Source organism: Mesocricetus auratus, unplaced genomic scaffold (genome assembly GCF_017639785.1).
Source record: "Mesocricetus auratus isolate SY011 unplaced genomic scaffold, BCM_Maur_2.0 Super-Scaffold_100676, whole genome shotgun sequence".
Taxonomy (NCBI): Eukaryota; Metazoa; Chordata; class Mammalia; order Rodentia; family Cricetidae; genus Mesocricetus; species Mesocricetus auratus.
Window position 1 is genome coordinate 16,537,841 of NW_024429266.1, and position 21,922 is coordinate 16,559,762.

At 40.4% G+C, this 21,922-nt stretch overlaps 1 protein-coding gene across 8 annotated transcripts in view; it reads right to left on the minus strand.

Moving 5' to 3' along the window:
- Positions 1 to 21,922, minus strand: part of Sdccag8 (SHH signaling and ciliogenesis regulator SDCCAG8) — a 196,834-nt gene that overhangs the window by 172,691 nt on the left and 2,221 nt on the right. For 4 of the 8 annotated variants that reach the window (XR_002384506.2, XM_005078161.4, XM_040738915.1 and 1 more), the window contains exons 2-5: positions 13,383 to 13,520; positions 11,953 to 12,038; positions 3,477 to 3,590; positions 1,494 to 1,619 (exon numbers count right to left, since the gene is read on the minus strand). Coding sequence is in view for 7 of the 8 variants with exons in the window: in XM_005078161.4 (XP_005078218.1) it covers positions 1,494 to 1,619; positions 3,477 to 3,590; positions 11,953 to 12,038; positions 13,383 to 13,520 (464 nt within the window). In the remaining variant the exon portion in view is untranslated. Of the gene's footprint in view, positions 1 to 1,493; positions 1,620 to 3,476; positions 3,591 to 11,952; positions 12,039 to 13,382; positions 13,534 to 20,174; positions 20,251 to 21,922 lie in introns of those variants that run through there. The other 4 variants (XM_040738914.1, XM_040738917.1, XM_040738916.1 and 1 more) reach the window with 4 other exon arrangements.

Consider the following 21,922-nt stretch of genomic DNA (forward strand, 5'->3'; position numbering starts at 1 on the left):
TGTGTGGGGGGGGTGGGTGTAGACAGGAGGTGGGAGGAGGGAACAAGAGGAGAGGAGGGAAGGGAAACTATGGTTGATATGTATAATAAATAAAAAAAAAGAAACTCTCCCATAGAAGGCATAATGATGGGGAAGTCCTGTGTATATGTCAATAAAGCACTGTTGGGAAGCAAGATAGGTGGGACTAGGAGTCCAGGAGGACTCTGGGAAGGAGAAACACAGGGAGTCATGATGTAGCCACCATAGGGATAAGAAGTCCGGACCCTTTCTCCGGTAAGAGAAATACTTAGATTAACAATTATGGAGTAAATACTTAAGTCAGAGATAGCCAGTAAGAAACAAGCAAATGGCCAACAGCTTCATAATTAATACAGTGTCCTGTGTGTTATTTGGGGACTACAATGTGGCAGAGCCCAGGCCTCTGGTGGGGGAAAACCAAAGCAACTGACAAGAAAAAGGCATCACTCAACAGTACAACTTGTCTCTCAAAGAAGAACAGGCTATAATCCGCTGTGGGCCATGGAAAAAGTGTGAAAAAAACTTCTAATACAAGAGTATCTTTGATAAATTATAAGAAGATACTAAATTTAAACATAATTTAAATATAATTCCAGGAATTTTGCGTCACAGAATTCTAAAGATAATTTACCCACTCTTCTTCAAAGTTTGGCCACTGACACTAGAATCCCATAGGCAACCTGAAGCTTATATTCCCAGGCCCCAACCAGACCGGGAAAAGCAAACTCTAGGGGAATGGAACCCAAGAGCTCCTATTGTAGACCCTGATGTGAATAAAGCTTCTCAAATCACTAATTATCTCTGAGGTTAAGCCATGCAAGCCTCAATAAACTACCTACTAAATACCATCTGGACCACAGAGGAAAACTCTTGAGTCTCAGCCTCACGGATATGAGTTCTTTCACTACACTATGCTGCTGTCACACTAAGATCTTAGAGCTCAAGAAAAACCTTTAGAGGGTCAAAGAGCTGGATAAGATTCTGAACCATTTCTGGATTTAGTACAATTCCTCCTACATTACACATTCTGTGCTTGCAAGTTCCTCTTTCTGCATGGGAAAGGCGCAAGAGCATGCTCAGAGGAGAAACTGGACTTCCGGGCACCTGTTCTGTCACTTGCAGATCCACTCCACCACAGCTGATCCTAACATTGAGGCACCATGCAAATTTGAGCATCACACTTACATCAAACTTCAAAGCAATGGGCAGGGTAAGTCTGATCTGCGCATCATAGTCCCTATGAACCCCAGAATAGCCATGAATGTAACCCAACACAAAATAATCAACTTACTTAAAATACTATGAGTTTTTGTTTTGTTTTGCTTCTTATTCTTTGTAACTCAACTTCATGATTCTTGAGTATGAACTTTGTAGCTGACAATTTTATATCAAAAGGTTGGACAAAGTTGAATAACTGGGATAAAGGGTAGGAAGAAACATTCAAGATAAAGATTGTGGTTACAAACACCACTCACAGATGCATCCAGAAGTGTCTGTTCCCTCAGTGTCTCCTCCTGTCTTTGAGATTTCAGTTCTTGCTGGAGCCTTTCATTTTCAAGTACAACTACCTGTACCCTATTTTTCATTCCAGATAATTCATCCTATAAAAAGCAAAAATCAAAATATGTTAAAGCCCTGTAAGCAATACTCATATTTATTAATTACTATGGAATCTAGAGTGAAATAAATTATGGAAGACTTACACTATCAATTTCCTGACATACAACAATTATATGAAGGCAGGAAAGGAAACCAACATTAAATTAGGCAATACTATCAAGTATTTGGGTTACTTGCTGGATGGTTGAAAACCTGCTGATGATCATATCACAAATGAGTTCTTTTTCTGGACGTTTGTTTCTTCAAGGAATCAAGGACTAGAGAAAAGTCTTATCTAACATGATTATCTAAGAGATTTTCTTTTAAGTGAGGCAGACTGATGAAAATTAAATTACTACTAAAGTCAATTGTCAATAATGTGAGAGGACTAAATGGAAAGAGAGACAAATCATAGAAATTTCAGTGTCTATGAACCAGTGTCCAGAAAAACCACAAATGAAGCAGAATGTTCTAATGTTTGAGCATTCTTAGTTTATATACATCATTGGCCTAGCAGTATATAAGGAATTAAAGAAGTCATGACTTGAATAGTTATTGAATGGCACCTCACTTTCTGAAAACAAAAATCTCAAATATATGAATGTGTAACCTAATAGTCATTGCTACTATAATCAAAAGCTATTACGAAATATGCAGATTTTTATCTACTTTAGGGGGAAAAAAGCAAACCTGTAATTAAATGTTGTAATTTGAAAAATAGTTTCAAAATTCCAGTTCTCTGTCTGACATATAATTGAGCTTAGAGGATATCGACCCAATCTCTCTAATAAAAAAGTTTAACAGTCTGAAAATCAAAGTTCTTCTTAGACCCACTAAGAAATAAAGTCACAGAGAAAGCTGTTCCTCCAAATTGGAGAAAACATCCTTTAAATTGCAGTACCTGAGAAGAAACCTCTGCAGAAGCCAGTATTTACAAAGGAAATTCCAAAACTTTAAGATTTCAGAACTCTAGGGAGATCAAGAACCCCTCAGAGTTTTAATTCTATGACTATCAAGTACTCAAAATAAAGCCTAGATATAAATCCGCATGCCAGAAAGGGGCAAAGCAGCACTTGTGAAATATGCCCAGGAGCCCATGTTCTCTGTAACAAGGCCTACCTCAGGTGAAAACACTTTCAAGGACATATAGACACTAGCTTTATCAAGGCCTAAATGCAGTGGGATAATCAGCACACAATCCTAGTCTCCTCCACCTTCCCCACCCCCAGTGCACATGCACAGTGAAATGTGAAAGGGACTCAGGATTAGACAGCGCCATGCCCCCTCCAATGCTTTACCATACCAACAGGGCCCAGGCAACAGTGGAGAAATTCAACCCACAGAATTTAAGGCTTCTCTAAGGAAAGCAGAAGACAAATGAGGTGACAACTGCAAGTGCATAGAAGAATGTTTCCCTGATGTTTATCATAAAAGCAAACTGTAAAAACAGCCTAACTTCTAGTCATAAAGACAAGGCCTCACAGTAAAGGCTTACTGTTCTAGTTAGGTCTCTGGTATGTGAGAAATACCAGAAGCAACTTGGGAGAGGAAAGGATTTATTTAATTCATACTTCCTGATGACTTACAGCAATGAAGGAAGTCAGGGCAGGGACTCAAGGCAGGAACCTGGGAGAACCGGCTGAACTACTTAGTGACTCTTGCTAATGCTGACCATGGACAACATCCAACAAAACAATAAGAAGGACTGCTAGGGAGTTAAACAATCAGAAATGGCATGATGAAGAGTACCATATAGGAACAGTCCTTTTCAGTACATCGCAGTAAACATGGAAACAAAGAACAGCAAACTTCAATATAGGTATAATTGAAATACATTGAAGTCTTAATGAGCAACTTACCTTGCAGAACTTAACTTCAGCTTCTAAATGATGAATGTACTGAGACTGGTCATTAATGATGGGAACGAGGTTGTACACAGTAGGCATACTATTGTCTTCACATTCTGAAGGCCGCTAAGGGAGAAAGGACAAATTAAGAGGCCCCACATTTAGCACAGAATCATCTGATTATCCTCTCTAAATGCAATTTAGCTCTGGGGTGACATAAGCAAAGACTAGATCACAGTGTACCAGATCACAGAATACACAGAGTATTTATGTCTTTATTCTATAAATTCCACAAGTATAAGGATAGGGTATTATTTTTGAAAGATAGAAAGTGAACAGTTATTAAAAGCACATGACACATGGAGTTTCTTTTTCAGAGCAGGGTACTATAACTGGCTTGGAATTAACCTGATTAACTACCTAACAATGTGACAGTCCATTCAGGAATTCTGAGACATAATGGACAGTTCCCTTCAAAATCCTGCCTGGAAGAGGAATGCCAACTGAAACTGCACATCAGCTCACCAAGTAAGAGACTTCAGACAGGGACTTGGAAGTCAAATGCATGCCAGGAAAGCAAACTGCTATTCCAAGGGGGCACATTAAAAATTCTACAGTGTGGGGTTTGTTTTTGTTGTTGCTGTTGAGTGGATGTTTTAGGTTTGTGCAGTGTGTGTGTGTGTGTGTGTGTGTGTGTGTGTGTGTGTGTGTGTGTGTAGAGAGAGAGAGAGAGAGAGAGAGAGAGAGAGAGATTTCCATTTTGCTGCAATTCAAAACTATGCATTCTTGAGCACAGACCCTAGACTCTCTCTCTCTCTCTCTGTGTGTGTGTGTGTGTGTGTGTGTGTGTGTGTGTGTGTGTGTGAGATCCTCGTCTTGCTGCAATTCAAAGCTATGCATCTGTGGGCACAGATCCTCCAAGGCTAAGCCCTAAAAGAGACACACAAGTTGCCCTAAGGAGTCCTAGAAGACATTTTAGAAAAAAGTTCTCCTGCTGCTGGTTTTTAAGGAAGAAGAAATCAGGAAAAGGGAAATGAGAGTCAACAGTCAGCCTGACAGGAAGGCCTGCAAAGAAAACATTTCTATTTCTCACTCAGTTGATTCTTATGGCTTTGACAGAGCAATATTCCTGACTGAAGTATTTTCCATTCTAAGAATAGGGCTAGCTATAAAAGAGTGAACCCTGAACTAGACCAAAATCATAATCCAGTCTTTAGGTCTGCAATGTGTGTCACAGACTTGCTAAAAAGGCACTATGCCTAAGTCCTTGAATTTTTGCAATCATTAGGGAAGATGATATATTTAGAACTCTTTAGAAACCCTTGAAGTAAGACATAAATATTAACCATCATAGCAGCAGTCACCTTATGATTCTAGAACCTGTGACAACTGAATGTAAAGCCTGCACGTCGCACTCTAGAAATATGTGGCACACCTTGACTCACAGAGAGGGTCATAACAGCACTCTTGCAGGAGCACTGCATTCTTCCCAGGACGCTTAATTCTTGCTTTATAAAAATACACTTCATTCACATATTCAATATTTATAACCATTGATTACAATTTTAGTAAGATATTTTATCACTCAGTGCATTTACTAATGTTGGCTTTGGTTTCTAGAATGCTCTTAAAAGCAAAGGTGAATGAAGTGCTTTCAAGTCAATTAGAGGAAGGTGCTAGAGCTGATGCATGTTCGTGTGTACTCATTAACTTTGCAGACAAAGCTGAGCACTAGCATGAGGGAGCTTACTCAATCAGGGTAGGGAGAAAGGTCCGCACCTGGAGAATTTCTTTACCATTGCTTTACAAATGCACACGTCCACATACAGGAGCTATGTAAAAGAGTGCACTGTGTATTTATATGTACTGACTATAAGGCATGCTAATGAGAAGTCACTTTTCAGACTGTACCATGAAATACACTCTCATAGCCAGTATAGCATGTTAGAAGCATGTGGATCTCCTGAGAGTTAAGCTAAGGCATTGTTGGGATGGAAAGTACATCTAGTATTTTTCCTTAGGTTTAATATATGGATATCCAAGTTATAACAAATGCTTCAAAGTATATACAAATTCAAAGAAATGCTGCATAATTTCTCACTAATTATAACACTAGATAAAACAATATTAAAAGGAGGGGAGATCCAGGGAGACCAGGGGACCAGCTGGTGAGGAAGGACCAGGTACAACAGGCCCTGCATCCAGGCCTGCATTCCAGTACCTGGGGATTGCCTGAGAACTGCACAGAGCTTCCAATCCCGGCAGGAGCCAAGCACCCCAGATTCCAGGTCTTCTCTTCCACCAACTAGACCAGGAAACCAGCAGATCCAGCAAAGAGACCAGGGGATCAGGTGGGAGGCTAAGCACCCCAGATTCCTGGTCTTCTTCTCTACCCACAGGTCCAGAACGAGGACGAGGAATAGAAGAACTACCAGATTATTGGACCTACTAGCACCCACCAAAAGGGAACTCTGGTCCCCTAACCACCAGACCAGTAAGGGGCTCTTTCTGCACCCACTAGAAGAAGAGATAGGAAAGAGACAATATAAAAACACACTCAGCAACAGAAAAACAAATATGACACCACCAGATTCTAAAGACTCCACACCAGCAAGACTCCAACATTCCAAAGCAAATGAAGCAGAAGGGAATGACCTTAAAACCACCTTCATGAAAATGATAAAGGCCCTAAAAGAGGATATAGGAAAATCCCTCAAAGAAATGGAAGAAAAAACAAACCAAAAAATGCAAGAAATGGAAGAAAAAAAAACCAAAAATTACAAGAACTGGAAGAAAAAGCAAATCAAAAAAATTCATAAAATGCAACAAATGGACGAAAAGATAAACCGAAAATTGCAAGAAACAATGCAAACAGTGCAAGGGTTGAAAACTGAAATAGAGACAATAAAAAAAACACAATCTGAAGAAAGGCTAGAAAGAGAAAAGCTGGGCAAACAGTCAGGTATTACCGATACAAGCATTACCAACAGAATACAAGAGATGGAAGAGAGAATCTGAGGTGCTAAGGATACACTATGAGAAATGGACTCATCAACCAAAGAAAATCTTAAGCCCAACAAATCCTTAACATAAAACATCCAGGAAATATGGGACACCATGTAAACAACAAACCTAAGAATAATAGGTATAGAAGATGGTGATGAAAACCACCTCAAAGGGGCAGAAAACATATTCAACAAAATCATAGAAGAAAACTTTCCCAACCTTAAGAAAGACATGCCAATGAAGGTACAAGAAGCTTACAGAACACCAAATAGAGTGGATCACAAAAAAAGTCCCCTCGCCACATAATATCAAGACCCCAAATATACAGAATAAAGAAAGAATATTAAGAGCAGCTAAGGAAAAAGGCCAAGTAACATATAAAGGCAAACCTATCAGAATTACACCTGACTTCTCCATGCAAACTCTGAAAGCCAGAAGTTCCTGGATAGATATTCTACCAACACTAAGAGACCATGGATGCCAGTCCAGACTATTATAACCAGCAAAGCTCTCAATCACTATAGATGGAGAAAACAGATATTCCATGACAAAACTAGATTCAAGCAAAACGTATCCACTAACCCAGCCCTACAGAAAGTTTTGGAAGGAAAACTCCAACCCAGGGAAGTTAACTACAACCAGAAAAACATAGGCATTAGAGAATCCCTCTCTACCAACAGCCAAAAGAACAAAGAGGTGAAATTCGACACATAATTCCACCAACAACAACCATTCCAAATCAAAGAAGAATGAGCAATCAATGGTCATTAATATCCCTCAACATTAATGGCCTTAACTCACCCATAAAAAGACACAGGCTAGCAGAACGGATTCGAAGACAGAACCCATCCTTCTGCTGCATACAAGAAACACACCTCACCCTCAAAGACAGACATTACCTGAGAGTTAAAGGTTGAGAAAAATTTTCCAATCAAATGGACCCAAGAAACAAGCAGGGGTAGCAATCCTAATATCTAACAAATTCGACTTTAAAATAAAATCAATCAAAAGAAATGAAGGAGGTCATTACATACTCATCACAGGTGAAATCCACCAAGATGAAGTGTCTATCCTGAACATCTATGCCCCAAATACAAAGGCATCCACACTTATAGTGGGAGATTTCAACACACCACTCTCACCACTAGACAGGAATACCAGACAGAAACTCAACAAAGAAGTAAAGGGTCTAATAGAAGTAATGACCCAACTGGGATTAACAGACATGTATAGAACATTTCATCCACATAAAAAAGAATATACCTTCTTCTCACCACCACATGGAACCTTCTCAAAAATCGACCACATACATGGCAACATATCAAACCTCAGCAGCTTCAAAAAAATTGGAAAAACTCCATGCATCTTATCAGACCACCATGCTTTAAAATTAGAATTCAACAACAACACAAGTTTCAGAAAACCTACAAACTCATGGAAATTGAATAATGCACAACTGCACCATTCCTGGGTCAAAGAAGAAATAAAAAAAGAAATTAAAGATTTCCTAGAATTCAATGAGGATGAAGACACAACATACCCAAACTTATGGCACACTTTGAAAGCAGTGCTACGGGGGAAGTTCATAGCACTAAGTAACCACATGAAGAGACTGGAGAATAGTTATACTAGAGAATTAACAGCACAGCTGAAAGCTCTAGAACACAAAGAAGCAAACTCCCCCAGGAGGAGTAGACGCCAGGAAATGATGAAATTGAGGGCTGAACTCAATAAAGTAGAAACTGGGAAAACAATACAAAGAATCAATGCAACAAAGAGTTGGTTCTTTGAGAAAATCAACAAGATAGACAAACCTTTGTCCAAACTTACCAAACAGCACAGTGTGAACATTCAAATTAACAAAATCAGAAATGAAAAGGGGGACATAACAACTGACTCTGAGGAAATTCAGAGAATCATCAGGTCATACTTTGAAAACCTGTACTCCACAAAATTTGAAAATTTAAAGGAAAGGGACGACTTCCAGGATAGCTATCACTTGCCAAAATTAAATCAAGAACAGATAAGCAATTTAAATAGACCTATAACCCCTATGGAATTAGAAGCAGTCATCAAAAGTCTCCCAACCAAAAAAAGCCCAGGTCCAGATGGCCTCAGTGCACAATTCTACCAGAAATTCAAAGAACAACTTATACCAATTCTTCTCAAAGTATTCCATGCAATAGAAGCAGAAGGGTCTTTGCCAAACTCTTTCTACGAAGCTTCAATAACCTTGATCCCCAAGCCACACAAAGACACAACTAAGAAAGAGAACATCAGACCAATATCCCTCATGAACACTGATGCAAAAATACTCAATAAAATAGTGGCAAATCGGATCCAAGAACACATCAAAACAATCATTCACCACGATCAAGTAGGTTTCATCCCAGGGATGCAGGGATGGTTCAACATACGAAAATCCATCAATGTAATCCACCATATAAACAAGCTGAAAAACAAAAATCACACGATCATCTCACTAGATGCTGAAAAAGCCTTTGACAAAATCCAACACCCCTTCATGATAAAGGTCTTAGAGAGATTTGGGATAACAGGAACATACCTAAACATAATAAAAGCTACATAAAGCAAACCAACAGCCAACATCAAACTAAATGGCCAGAAACTCAACGCAATTCCTCTGAAATCAGGAACAAGACAAGGCTGTCCACTCTCTCCACACCTTTTCAACATTGTACTTGAAGTTCTACCCAGAGCCATATGACAACAAAAGGGGATCAAGGGGATACAAATTGGGAAGGAAGAGGTCAAACTTTCACTGTTTGCAGATAATATGATAGTTTACATAAATGACCCAAAGAACTCTATCAGGGAACTCTTACAGCTGATTAACACCTTCAGCAAAGTGGCAAGCTACAAGTTCAACTCAAGAAAATCAGTAGCCCTACTATATACAGATGATAAAAGGGCTAAGAAAGAAATCAGAGAAACATGACCCTTTACAATTGCCACAAACAACATAAAATACCTTGGGGTAATGCTAACCAAACAAGTGAAAGACCTGTATCGCAAGAACTTTGAATCTTTAAAGAAAGAAATTAAAGAAGCCCACAGAAAATGGAAAGATTTCCCATGCTCTTGCATAGGTAAGATCAATGTAGTAAAAATGGCAATCCTGCCAAAAGCAATCTACAGATTTAGTGCAATACCCATTAAAATCCCAGCACAATTCTTCACAGACCTTGAAAGAGCAATAATCAATTTTGTATGGAAAAACAAAAGACCCAGAATAGCCAAAACAACCCTGTTCAACAAGGCAACGTCCCTGACTTCAAGCTCTATTATAGAGCTATAGTCCTGAAAACAGCTTGGTATTGGCAGAAAAATAGACAAGTAGACCAATGGAATCAAATTGAAAACCCTGATATTAACCCACACATGTATAAACATCTGATCTTTGACAAAGAAGCTAAAAATATACAATGGAAAAAAGAAAGCATCTTCAACAAATGGTGCTGGCATAACTGGAGGCTGGCATGTAGAAGAATGTGGATCCACCCATGTCAATCGCCATGCGCAAAACTTAAGTCCAAATGGATCAAAGACCTCAACATAAATTTAGCCACACTGAACCTCTTAAAGAAAGTGGCTGGTACCCTTGAATGAATTGGTACAGGAGACAGCTTCCTGAACATAACACCAGTAGCACAGACAGTGAGATCAACAATTAATAAATGGGACCTCCTGAAACTGAGAAGCTTCTGTAAGGCAAAGGACATAGTCAACAAGACAAAACAGCAGCCCACAGAATGGGAAAAGAACTTCACCATTCCCACATCTGACAGAGAGCTGATTTCCAAAATTTACAAAGAACTCAAGAAGCAAGTCTCCAAAACACCAAAGAATCCAATTAAAAAGTGGGCTGCAGAACTAAATAGAGAATTTTCAATAGAGGAGTCTAAAATGGCTGAGAGGCACTTGAGAAAGTGCTCAACATCCTTAGCCACCCGGGAAATGCAAATCAAAACAACTCTGAGATACCATCTCACTCCTGTCAGAATGGCTAAAATCAAAAACACCAAGGACAATTTATCCTTGAGAGGATGTGGAGAAAAGGGAACACTCATCCATTGTTGGTGGGAGTGCCAACTTGTTCAGCCACTTTGGAAATCAGTATGGAGATTCCTCAGAAAAATGGGAATACACCTACCACAAGACCCAGCAACTCCACTCTTAGGCATATATCCAAAAGATGCCCATTCATACAACAAGGATGTCTGTTCCACTATGTTCATAGCCTCATTATTTGTAATAGCCAGAACTTGGAAGCAACCTAGATGCCCCTCTACTGAAGAGTGGATAGAGAAAATGTGGTACATTTACACAATGGAGTACTATTCAGCAGAAAAAAACAATGGAATCCTTAGATTTGCAGGCAAGTGGATGGCACTTGAAGAAACCATCGTGAGCGAGGTAACCCAGTCACATAAAGAGAAACATGGCATGTACTCCCTCATATATGGATTTTAGACATAGATCTGGGGAGTGCCAGCCTACAATCCCATGGCCAGAGGGTCTGGGAAACAGAACCTTCATTCAGTGGCTGGTGGAAGAAGAGGCAGACTCCCACAACTAAGCACTGAGCTGAACTCAAGAAAGCCAGTAACAGAGAGAGAGAGGACTGATGACCAAAGGGATTAAGACTGGGCTGGTTTAACCCCCAGGAACAGCTGACCTGACAAGGGTTAACTCTTGAATCCCAGGCTGATGCCTGGGAATCCAGCATGGGACTGATCAAGACCCCCTAAATGTGGGTGTCAGTGAGGAGGCCTAGGTAATCTATTGAGCCTTGGGCAGTAGATCAGCATTTATCCCTGGTATACAAATGGACTTTGGACTCCCATCCAACAATGTGAGATGTACTCTCACCTTGAACTCTTGGGGGAGGGTCTAGGCCCTGCCCTGGATGAAATGACAGACTTGGACACCCCCATGGAGGGCCTCACCGTCCCTGGGATATTAGGGGGGTTGGGGGCAGAGCATGGGAGGTGGGGAGGGAAACGGAGAGGGACCTGGAACTGACTTGTGAAGCAACCTTGTTTCTAATTTAAATTTATATTTAAAAATAAATAATAAAAATAAAAAACATCAAAAAATATTAAAAGGAGGATGTCTAACATTACAATTAGTAACCTACAAATGATTAAATACAGACTAAGCTTCTAAAAAAACTACTAAAACATTATGCCTTTGCATTGACTATCATTTTTATATATTCACTAACATTTGCAAAATACATTTCTCAAACTGTTCTCTTGCCCATGCTTTTGAACCTAAAAATTAAATTTAAAAAATATCAAGATTCCCTCAGTTCTAACTATCAGAGATGAAGGAATTTTTTTCTAAAATTCTTATGACTATAATCTGGAATGTGTGCAACATGCTCAAAAAGATACAGGAAAATAAGGCAATGCTTGAAACCCCATACTTTTGTTAGGCTTCAAAGGTTGACACTTACCGAAGGGGACATCTTTCGTCTTCCTGGTGGAGACATCTCATTGTCCTTACTTGCTTGTTGGCGCAACAAAGCTTTGAGTTGACTTACTACAGAGCAAAAGCAATGACTTTATTGATCTTGCTAGAGATCCATGGGTTATGCAATTTAGGTTGTAAATGTCCCCCCAAAGACCATGCATCGAAAAAAAATACCCCTCATTTAGCATTAATGGGAGATAAACAAAATCTGATGACGTAGGACCTAGTAAAGAGGTGGAGATTTGGGGTTTAAATCAAATTATTAAATGTGGGAGGTCTTCAAGTTGCTGGGGAGGTTGGGATCCACCTCTTCCTTCTCTTTTTCCCTTCCTGGAATAAGGTGAGAATTTTCCTATCTGCATGTGTCTGCCTGGAGGAATTGCCCTGCCACATGCCCAAAGAATCAAGGCCAATCAATAATGGGTTAAAACATGTAAAAATAAGCCCAAATAAATCATTCAGGTATGTTGGCAGACTCCTGTAATATCATCACTTGGGAGACCCAGGCAGAGGGATGACCACAAGTTCAAGCCCACCTGGTCTACATAAGAGAGTTCCTGGCCATCCAAGGGTTCATAGTGAGACCCTGTCTCATGCAGAAAAAACATACTCTTTTTAAGTTTGTTATCTAAGATGTTGTTATAGTGATGGAAAGTAAACTAACATTTTATTGCCAAACATCAATCCAGCAAATATTGCTTAAACTACTATTAGGCAACAAGAACTTTGCTATTGGCTGGGGATACAAAGAAAAGAATGAAAATAAAAAACTACCTTTTAAGTAAGAATGTAATAAACACAATAGTTACACCAGTAGATATATGTAAACTTGTAAGGTAATCCTAGAGCTGTGCACAAAGCTTCATGAACTGGGAACACAGCACTGTCTTTGCTTTCACATAGGCACCAACAGTGGCAGTCAACAGGACATAGGCACCAACAGTGATAGTCAACAGGACATAGGCACCAACAGTGACAGTCAACAGGACATAGGCACTAGGGAAAGAGTGGAAAGGCGTCAGAAGTGTCAGTCATGAGGAACTTCGGTATAAAGGTATGGATGCATGATCACGGGTTGCTGTGAGACAACTGCTTTCTAAGACAAATGATTCTGATAAAGGCCTGTGAAAAGGATGGTTAAGATGACAGCAGGGAAAAATCTGACTGGAGAAGTAGGTGAGGGAATATTGTTAAGTTAGAAAAATATTATTATTCCATCCTAAAGATTTTGGACTTAAGTCTAGAGGATTTTGGAAGTCAAAAGAAAAAAGTTAAGTGCAGGAATTACATTGCTCTTTTGTTACACAGCAACAGAAACTTAGCAGTAGAGTGGCCAACTGGATGCAGTCAGTTCTGTGGAGTTGGGAGAATCCCTTGTGGGCCACTCTTGCTCAGACTGACAGTCACACTCACCAGCATGGCTGTGCTGCAGTTCATGCCAGGCCACTCCTGTGTCCTCATTTTTTACGTTGATGCTAGTGGAAGGATCCACAGTGACATCAACATCTCTCAGGGCACATTTCAATTGGTGAATGCTTCTGTTGGCACGTTCTGCAACAAAAACCTGATGAAAGTCAGTGCCAACAAAATGATGGCGATCAGGAATACTTGGCCAACCAGGCATCCTCAAAAGTAGTTTCAGAGTACCTTATGGAGGAAAAGTAGAATTCTTGCTCCAGCTAGCTAAGGAATATAACAGAGGAGGTAAGAGAAGATGGCAATCACAGTTAGAATTAAACGTGGGAATCACTACAGTTCCTGCTCGCTCACGCTATCATGAATATTCACTGTATGTGATTGCCTAGTTAGGGTTTCCATTACTACAACAAAACAACATAACCAAAAAGCAAGTCGGGAAAGTAAGGGTTTATTTGGGTTACACTTCCAAATCATAGTCTATCATTAGAGGAAGTCAGAACAGGAACTCAAGCAGGGCTGGAGCCTGAAGGCGGCAGCTGACATAGAGGCTATGGAGTTCTGCTTACTGACTTGCTTCCCCTGTTTGCTCAACTTGCTTTCTTGTTGAACCCAGGACCACCAGCCCAAGGATGGCACCACCCACCATGGGCTGGACCCTCCCTTATTGATCACTAATTGAGAAAATGCCTTACAACTGTATCTCATGGAGGCATTTCCTCAATTGAGGCTCCTTCCTCTCTGATGACTCTAGCTTGTGTCAAGTTGACACACAAAACCAGCCAGTGCAATGATACAATCAGAACAGAGGACTGAATGGCAGAGCTCCCTTTGAGGTGAGGTAATCACCAGCCTGGGTAGGTTCCTTCTGTTCCCTAAGTGCTTGAGACGTGCCTGTCCAACCTAGAGCTATGAGGTGAGTGAACAGAACCATCCCAGCCCAGGGAAGCCGCATTTTCCCTGAAGACCTGACATCCCTGCCTCACCAAAAGAATTACAACTGCCTGACCTAGTTCTGATCAAGAGTGGCACAGCTGGGTGCTCAAGGTGGCAACCCCTTCTGTACAGTCTTGACTGATGACATCTCACTTGGTTAGTACGAAGGACCAACCCCCTAGAGTCGAAATTGAAACCAACCAGTACACAACTGATATAAACTATCTCTGATGTAATACTTTAATGTATACTGTTATGATAGCTCATCTTTAAAAATAGTCTCAGGGTCACATTGCACTTCCACACAGGCCGAAATTCTCATTAATAGAATACAGTGATAGTTACATCTCATCCTTAGAATGATCAGCAGGGTTTGCTTTCTCTATCTTAGACTGCTTACTTAAGAGCTAGCCACACTACAGGAGAGAAATATAAAGAAGTTAGTGGTTGGGGACAGACCCTGAGACTACAAGAAGCTCCTCCACCTATTTTCCACCTAAATATTCAGTGTAGCCTCCAGAAGATTCCAGAGACCATTTAACTGTAATGGCATGAAAATGAAATTGGGAAGAAAAGTCTGTTGGTAAAGTACTTGCTCTGCAAACATTAGGATCTGTGTTCAGATCCCCAGAACCTTTGTAAAAAGCTGCATGGGGCAGGGCACACTTGTAACCCCATTGTTGGTATGGCAGAGAACAGGCAGGGTCATAGATCAGCCACTCTAGTTGAATCTATTGAGTCTCAGTCTAAGTCTCAAAAGATAAAGGTGGAGAGCAATTGAGGAAAGACATTGAAGGTCATCCTCTGACTTCCATATATATGCACACATTTCTAAAAAGCCTAATTCATTATCAGTCACCTAGGAAAACATTCATGAACATACATTCTGCATTTTCTTCAATGTCATTAACTTCTAAGTTTAGGACCAAACACAATAACTATTACTTAACAGAAAAAAATTACTCCATGTTACAAAATATGTAGCATGATTTCTTTACTTACAGAAACTCACCCCTTACGTGGCTAACACTAAAAAGAAGCAGCCTCTCCTGAGATGGTGAAATGCCATTGTCTTCTTGGTGAATTTATCACCACTGTTTTCCCCATAGCAACCTGATTTCCACACAGATCTTCCTCTGAACACATGCCTGGTGCTGGCTGATAGCCAGGTCTGGGTCCCTTCTCACTCAGGGTTTCAGAAAGTTCAGATTAGATGCAGTCCTGGGTTTAGCAATACAAGGGGCAACAGCAGTTTTCTAAAACTCAGGATTTTCTGAACAGAGTTGTCAATGGGAAAGGATAATCAAAATGGTCTATGAGATGCAATGTAATTCAGACATTTAGATTTATGTCCTTAAATCTATAAATAAAGCACTTGCCTTTACAGCATCCATTAGGAAGGAGACAGGGTTTGACTAACATTAAAAGAATGCTTCATAAAGCTATCAAATTACTTCCTTTCTAAGACAAAGAATAATTATTTATTTATATCTCCTCTAATTGAAAGCTAAGAAGTTACATTAGGAAAAGGGAGAAATCTTGCTTGAAAAACAAATGCACAATTGGAAGTCCCTATAGGTATAGTTCTTTCATGAGATTACAACAATGGCAGAGCTTCTGCTTTATATATTTATTTTGTGGTCCTAGGGATTGAACCCTGGGCCTAAGGGGATGCTGGGCAAGAGCTCTGAGCAACATGTTCAGACTGCAGGTCAACTTGCAACAACCCTTTTAATCTTGTTTCTAATATTTTTATTCAGTTTTCCAGAACCATACCAATATTCCATGCTAAACTACATCAAAAATATCACAAGAAATTACAAGACACTGAGATCAACAATTAGCCCCCCTCAAAAAGTGAATTTTGGTTTATTTGCTTTGTCTTTGCAACTACTCATTCAGTTGTAAGGGTCAGAGACGGAATTTTTGCAAGATCTACATCCTAAAACTAAGATCAAGGAGGTGAATGGCATTTTAAAGTCATTTTAGTGTAAGATTTCAAAGCACACAGTTTTCAGTTCCCTCAGTAGCATGCTTATGATATGACAAGCTGACTTAATCCAGAGGGATAAATTCAGATGCTTCAAGACAGATGAAATGCCATAAATCTTTAGTTTGAGCCACTGCAACAGAACTTCCCATAATCCACTTCTCACCAGATGCAGCTCACTGCTGCTCACATTTAAAGAGACCAGATTTGACATGAGGGTCCTGATATCTTTTGCTACCTGCTGCTCATGGCAACAGCTTTATCTAACAAGATCCAGAAAGACTGTCTGCTTCCTCTGTTCTCTGAGAACATTCGCCTTTCTCAGAATACATTCTGATTTCTTCTCCCCTGCACTAGCCACCGGCTGTCTAAAAACTTAATTATGAATATAAATGCAAACAGAACCTCTGCATCCTATAGATCACATGAAAATAAATGCAAGCAAACACTATTTCTGCAGCCCGTTATGTAAACAGCAATCAATACAATGAGCACTGAAAAGGTACGAATGCCAAAGACGGAAGTCGAAGTGTGTCTTACTCATTTCTCAGTACAATTTCTCTTCTCCCCACGTTTTAACACCTGGCTCCCCACTGAGCTTCTTTTCATCAAAGTTAAATTTTAAAAGACTGCTTTAAACTTTGACAACTATGTGCATGCATATACTGTTTTTTGATATTTAACATCCATTACTCTCCCTCACCCCTCCCACACCCTCTAGACCCCTTCCCGCTCCCTCAAAAGTCTTCTCCTATTTAAACTGGTTTATTTTGTTGTTGTTCTTTTATAACCCCCCGAGTTTAATTAGTATTGCCTGCATGAGTCCGGATGTGGAGATACTTAGGAGCATGGCAGCTTACCAGTAGTTACACCACTGAAGAACAACCCCCTCCCCCAGCCGCAGGACCTGCCAACAGCTCCTTAGCTATGGGTGGCATTAACATGGTTTTGAACAAAACACAAGTACCACTCAGTTTAAGACCAACAACTACACTCATCTAATCAATTATTAATTTCTACATTTTCCATCTGCCTAGGAGATGTGAAAGAGAAATGTCCTAGTGTCAGGGGTGGGGACTCATCCTGTAAAGTGGCCAGCTGTCTCTGAGAAAACATGCAATGAACCATTTCCTAGCCTGAGATATGAGATGGCCCGCAGTTCCTGAAACAAGCTCTGGCTAGGCAGACAAAAAGGAAAATGAAACCACAGGAAGACAAGAAAAACGTGTCTGTTCATACTTGACTGGACCTCAGCCCAGTTTAGAAGGCAGCTGTCATGGTTTCCTAGAGAACCAACAGGTAGCAAAACCATGAGAGAAAGAGCCTCATCCAAAGTCAGACAAAGCCAAGTCTCGTAAGTAGCCAACACAATAGTGAAAGCTATTAAAAGATCTACAAGGAAATAAAAAAGTCTCAACAAATCCGTGATCCTAACTCTAATAGCTAAAAATGTGCTGAAATAGATGGCATGGCACTAATAGGGAAACAACAGTGTAATCTTCATAAGAAAGCAGGGCCTGGAAGATTATCAATGACAGGTGTGAGGAGGCCAATCTGAGACTGGTATGTCTGTCCTGTGGCATGCACCTGGCACCTCCTTGGCACCAGCAGGGGGAACTAATGCAGCTGGTCCTTTTACCAATAGAGAATTGATCCTAGTTGGGCTGACAGAAGAATTGGGACAGAATCACGAAACAATACAGTGTGTATTCACAATTGCGATTACTTATTCTTGAGTCTCTTGCAAAGGCTACAACGTTGTTTCTGAACAAAGTGCTATTGGTGTCAGACCTGATAACTTTGTCATAGGAACCAAACTATGCATCTTTGCCACTGTCCCTGGCTTCTACTCATGGGATGCCACTAACACTCCCCTTGTTTCCTTGCCAGACAAATTGTCCTTGGTTGAGACGAATGAAGCAAAACAGCTCCTGCTCGACATGTAAGTCACACTGTAAGTACCACACCCACCATACCTGCCACATTATTATACAACAGCAGCCTTTGGATGAATGGCAGCATTGTAGGGCAGGGTATAACTGCATCCCACGACAGTCAATGTACGATTCTTCAATGTTACAATCGTACTATTTAATATTCCTTAATATTTCTATCTTAAAGAGTCCAAATTTTGCATTTAGCCCACATTATTGCAAGTCTAGAGCCTGATATACCATCTACTCTAGGTCCACTCCTTCCAACCGTTCAGTGAGCTTAATGAAGTCCATCATGATCCAGGTTGCTGAGAGGTGTGCAGAGTGCACTGCAGGAGACTTTCTTTACCTTTGGACTCACATGAAAACCTTGCCATGCGCTGGTAGTGCCACTTTAGAGATACTGAGAGAGAAATAACTCTTCTCATTATCCCAATAGCTTGTCATCTTCTTTCCAAGAACACAACACAGTGCCCTTATAATTTTATAACATGGTTAGATACACAGTTACGGTTCAGGGTGACTACCATGAATCGTCCTTTCTGTCTGCTGTTAAGTCTTGTCTTTTACATATTTTACCTCATTAGTAGAGGAAAAAGAAGACGGGATTTGTTTATTTGTTTTTAACTATCCAGGGTAGCCTTGAACTAGAACCCCTCCTGCCTCAGCCTCCTCAGCATTGGAATGACAGGCATATTTCACAATGCCTTACATAGTAATTTTTGTTCTAGTAAAAAAAACCATACAAATAAAAAACAAAGGGGCCACTAAAAACATAAATATATAAACAAAAATACTCATAATTATTTTTACATCCCCCAAAGTGTACATGTGCCTGTGTGTATGCCTACAGACATGTAAATACAAATAACACATGGCAAAGGATTAAAAAATGTCAAGAAAATATTTATGGAAATAGAAAAGAAGAAATATTAGTGTTATGAGTAAATCTGAGAAAAACAGAAACTTTCCCTGAAGATAAACATGTGTTCTTACTGGGCCAAAAGTCCTGATGACATCACTGCCAGCTGGCACACATGCAAACCCCTCAGCTAGTAGTGTTAGTACACAACCCTTCTGCAGATATGAATTCTTCCCTACATCCAAGCAAAACACCCACTGTCAACACTATCTCCAGTTCTCTCAGCTACATCAAGTACAAAGAAAAAGGCCTTCCTCAGGCTTAGTGTTCTTGTCCCGGTCCCCTTCTCACTTTCGGTACCAACTCAACTCATCTGAACTTCCTAACACATGAGCACAATCTCCATCCTTCAGAGCCCTGAGCAGGTCACTGGCACTCCAGGTGACAGAGGGAACACTAGGCTCTTAGGTGTGTTCATGCTTGGCTTTCTTAGAGGAAGAGCAGAAGGAAGGAAGAAGTGGGGAGAAGGAAGCCAGAAAAGAATGAAAAGCACACAGCACAGAGTCTGAGCACACGCCTACCCTTTCCTTAGCTAAGTCCCTTACTTTGTTGTCCTGGCTTCACCGGGCAACAGTTCTCACATCTAGTGCAGGCTTAACTTTACAGACAAGGAAGCAGAAATCCAAATCCAACTTATTAACTTGTCCAAGGTTACACAGATGCTAATCGGCAAATCAGACAGGAAGTTCAGTGATCTGGCTCTTAGTCGCACATTCTCTCCTGATTCTGTCATGTTCTCCACAGACTGCATCTAGAAGCTGAAACACCAATGTTTTGAAGGGAAAGGGGAGAACTCCATAGAGTGTAAATAAGGAGAAAGTGTGTGTTCCTGTCAAAGACAATCTTGTTTGAACAGTCAGCCCACTCAGGCAAAGGTGGACAGGAACCATGTGCTCGGGTGAAAATGGGTGAAAATGAAGGCACTGCTGCTACCCTGCATCCACACCGCCAGCTGTACCAGGAGTGGGCACGGCTCTGGGAGTGTGGACACACAGACACCACATTACCTTGCAGCTCACTCCTTTCGAACACTGGAAACGCAGGCTCAAATATGTAGCACAAAAACATCCAGGGTTGACTGTAATTCTCTCTTCTACTCTCTTAGCTGTAAACCAGCTGATTTCATCTCATGCTCACATGCAATTATGCACTGAAATGATTTACTCCTTTATCTCCATGGTGGAGGTTTAACAGACCCTTCACTCACTTAGACAACTGCTCTACTGCAGGGCCACATCCCCAGAGCCACGCCCAAAACAGATGGGAGGACAAATTACTTACTTTTCTCATTAGTGGGGACTAAACACCTTACAGAAGCAACTTGAGAAAGAATTGTGACTCACAGTTCAAATGTCCTTATGTGTCCTGGCTGGTGTGGCACAGGGTGGCCTTTCAGTTTCTGGAGGCAGGCACTCTCAGCCTGTTCACACCGTAGCCAACCAGGAAGCAAAGAGCTCAGCCTCCTGCTTCAACCTCCCACGTAAGAGAAGTCCAGGTGTGTGCCACAGTCTCTTCCCCAACTTCTCACCAAGGCCACAGGCAACACAAAGTAAGGGATAACTAGGAAACACAATCTACTTGATAAAATAGAGTGATGCTGGGACTCTCACCCCAAAAACTCTGCAACCTTCCAAAACAGTGCTACCAACTGGGGGCCAACTGCTCAAACATGCAATTTTGTGGGGGCTATAGCAGAAGAAGCAGATGCATTTGTATATTCCCTAGTTATAAATGTCTCTAAAATCCCTTCTAGTCCCAGATTGAGTTCTGTGGCTCCCAGGACATCAGCAATATGTTCACTTTGACTATGCTGGATTTCATAAAAATGAAGAGATACTAGCACTTAATGAATGCACACTTATTTTGCAGTCTCAGGAATAAAAGGCCAATACTTTACTAGTCTTGCAGTATCCATGAACTAGGGAAGACATTTTATAATACAACTCTTAAGTATTGGTCACTCTTGACATAACAAATGACATAATATGCACCACAGTTTGACTATTCAGAAAGAAAAGTTTACTTTAAAGGGAATTATTCTTTCTGACAGAGGTAGTTGATATTTGACTCTGCTCAAGTCCAGGGTTAATCATGCTTTGTTTCCTTCCAGATATTGTTGGATATGCTAATACAATTAAGAAGTCACAATTAAGAAACCAGTAAACAATACATCCTGAAAACCAGGAAAAAATCAAGTTGCACTTCGTGAATCATTGTTAATTGTTTTCAAATGTTTATCTTTTTTTCTATAACTCACATTTGCCATTGGTGAAATGTTTTGACCTTAAATGGCTATCACACTAATTATAAATTTTAACTTTATTTTAATAAGAACTTCATGTTATGATTTCTGGAAGCAGTAGCAGCACTACTACATATATTACTACAAGATTTGTTTTTTTATGGTGCTGGGGATTGAACTCAGGACCTTGTACAGGCTAGTTAAGACCTACTCCATCAAGCTAAGTACCCACTTCTATCAAATTAGTTTGCAATTAGTCCTATGAGTGTATCAAAATGCTTAATATTAAATCACCCCTCAAATTATGGAGAGCAGATGAAATCCTGAGTGAATGTGTATATTTGACATGAGCACAGCCATATCAAGGATTCCAATGCCTCAGACCAATCGGAATGGCAAGTCTTTCGCCTGGTCAGGCTCTGCAGAATAACAAGGTTTCCCCTGGTCAGAGTATGGATACAGCTGACCTTTAGCTAACACCAGTACACATAGGAAGTACAGACTACAGCTTAC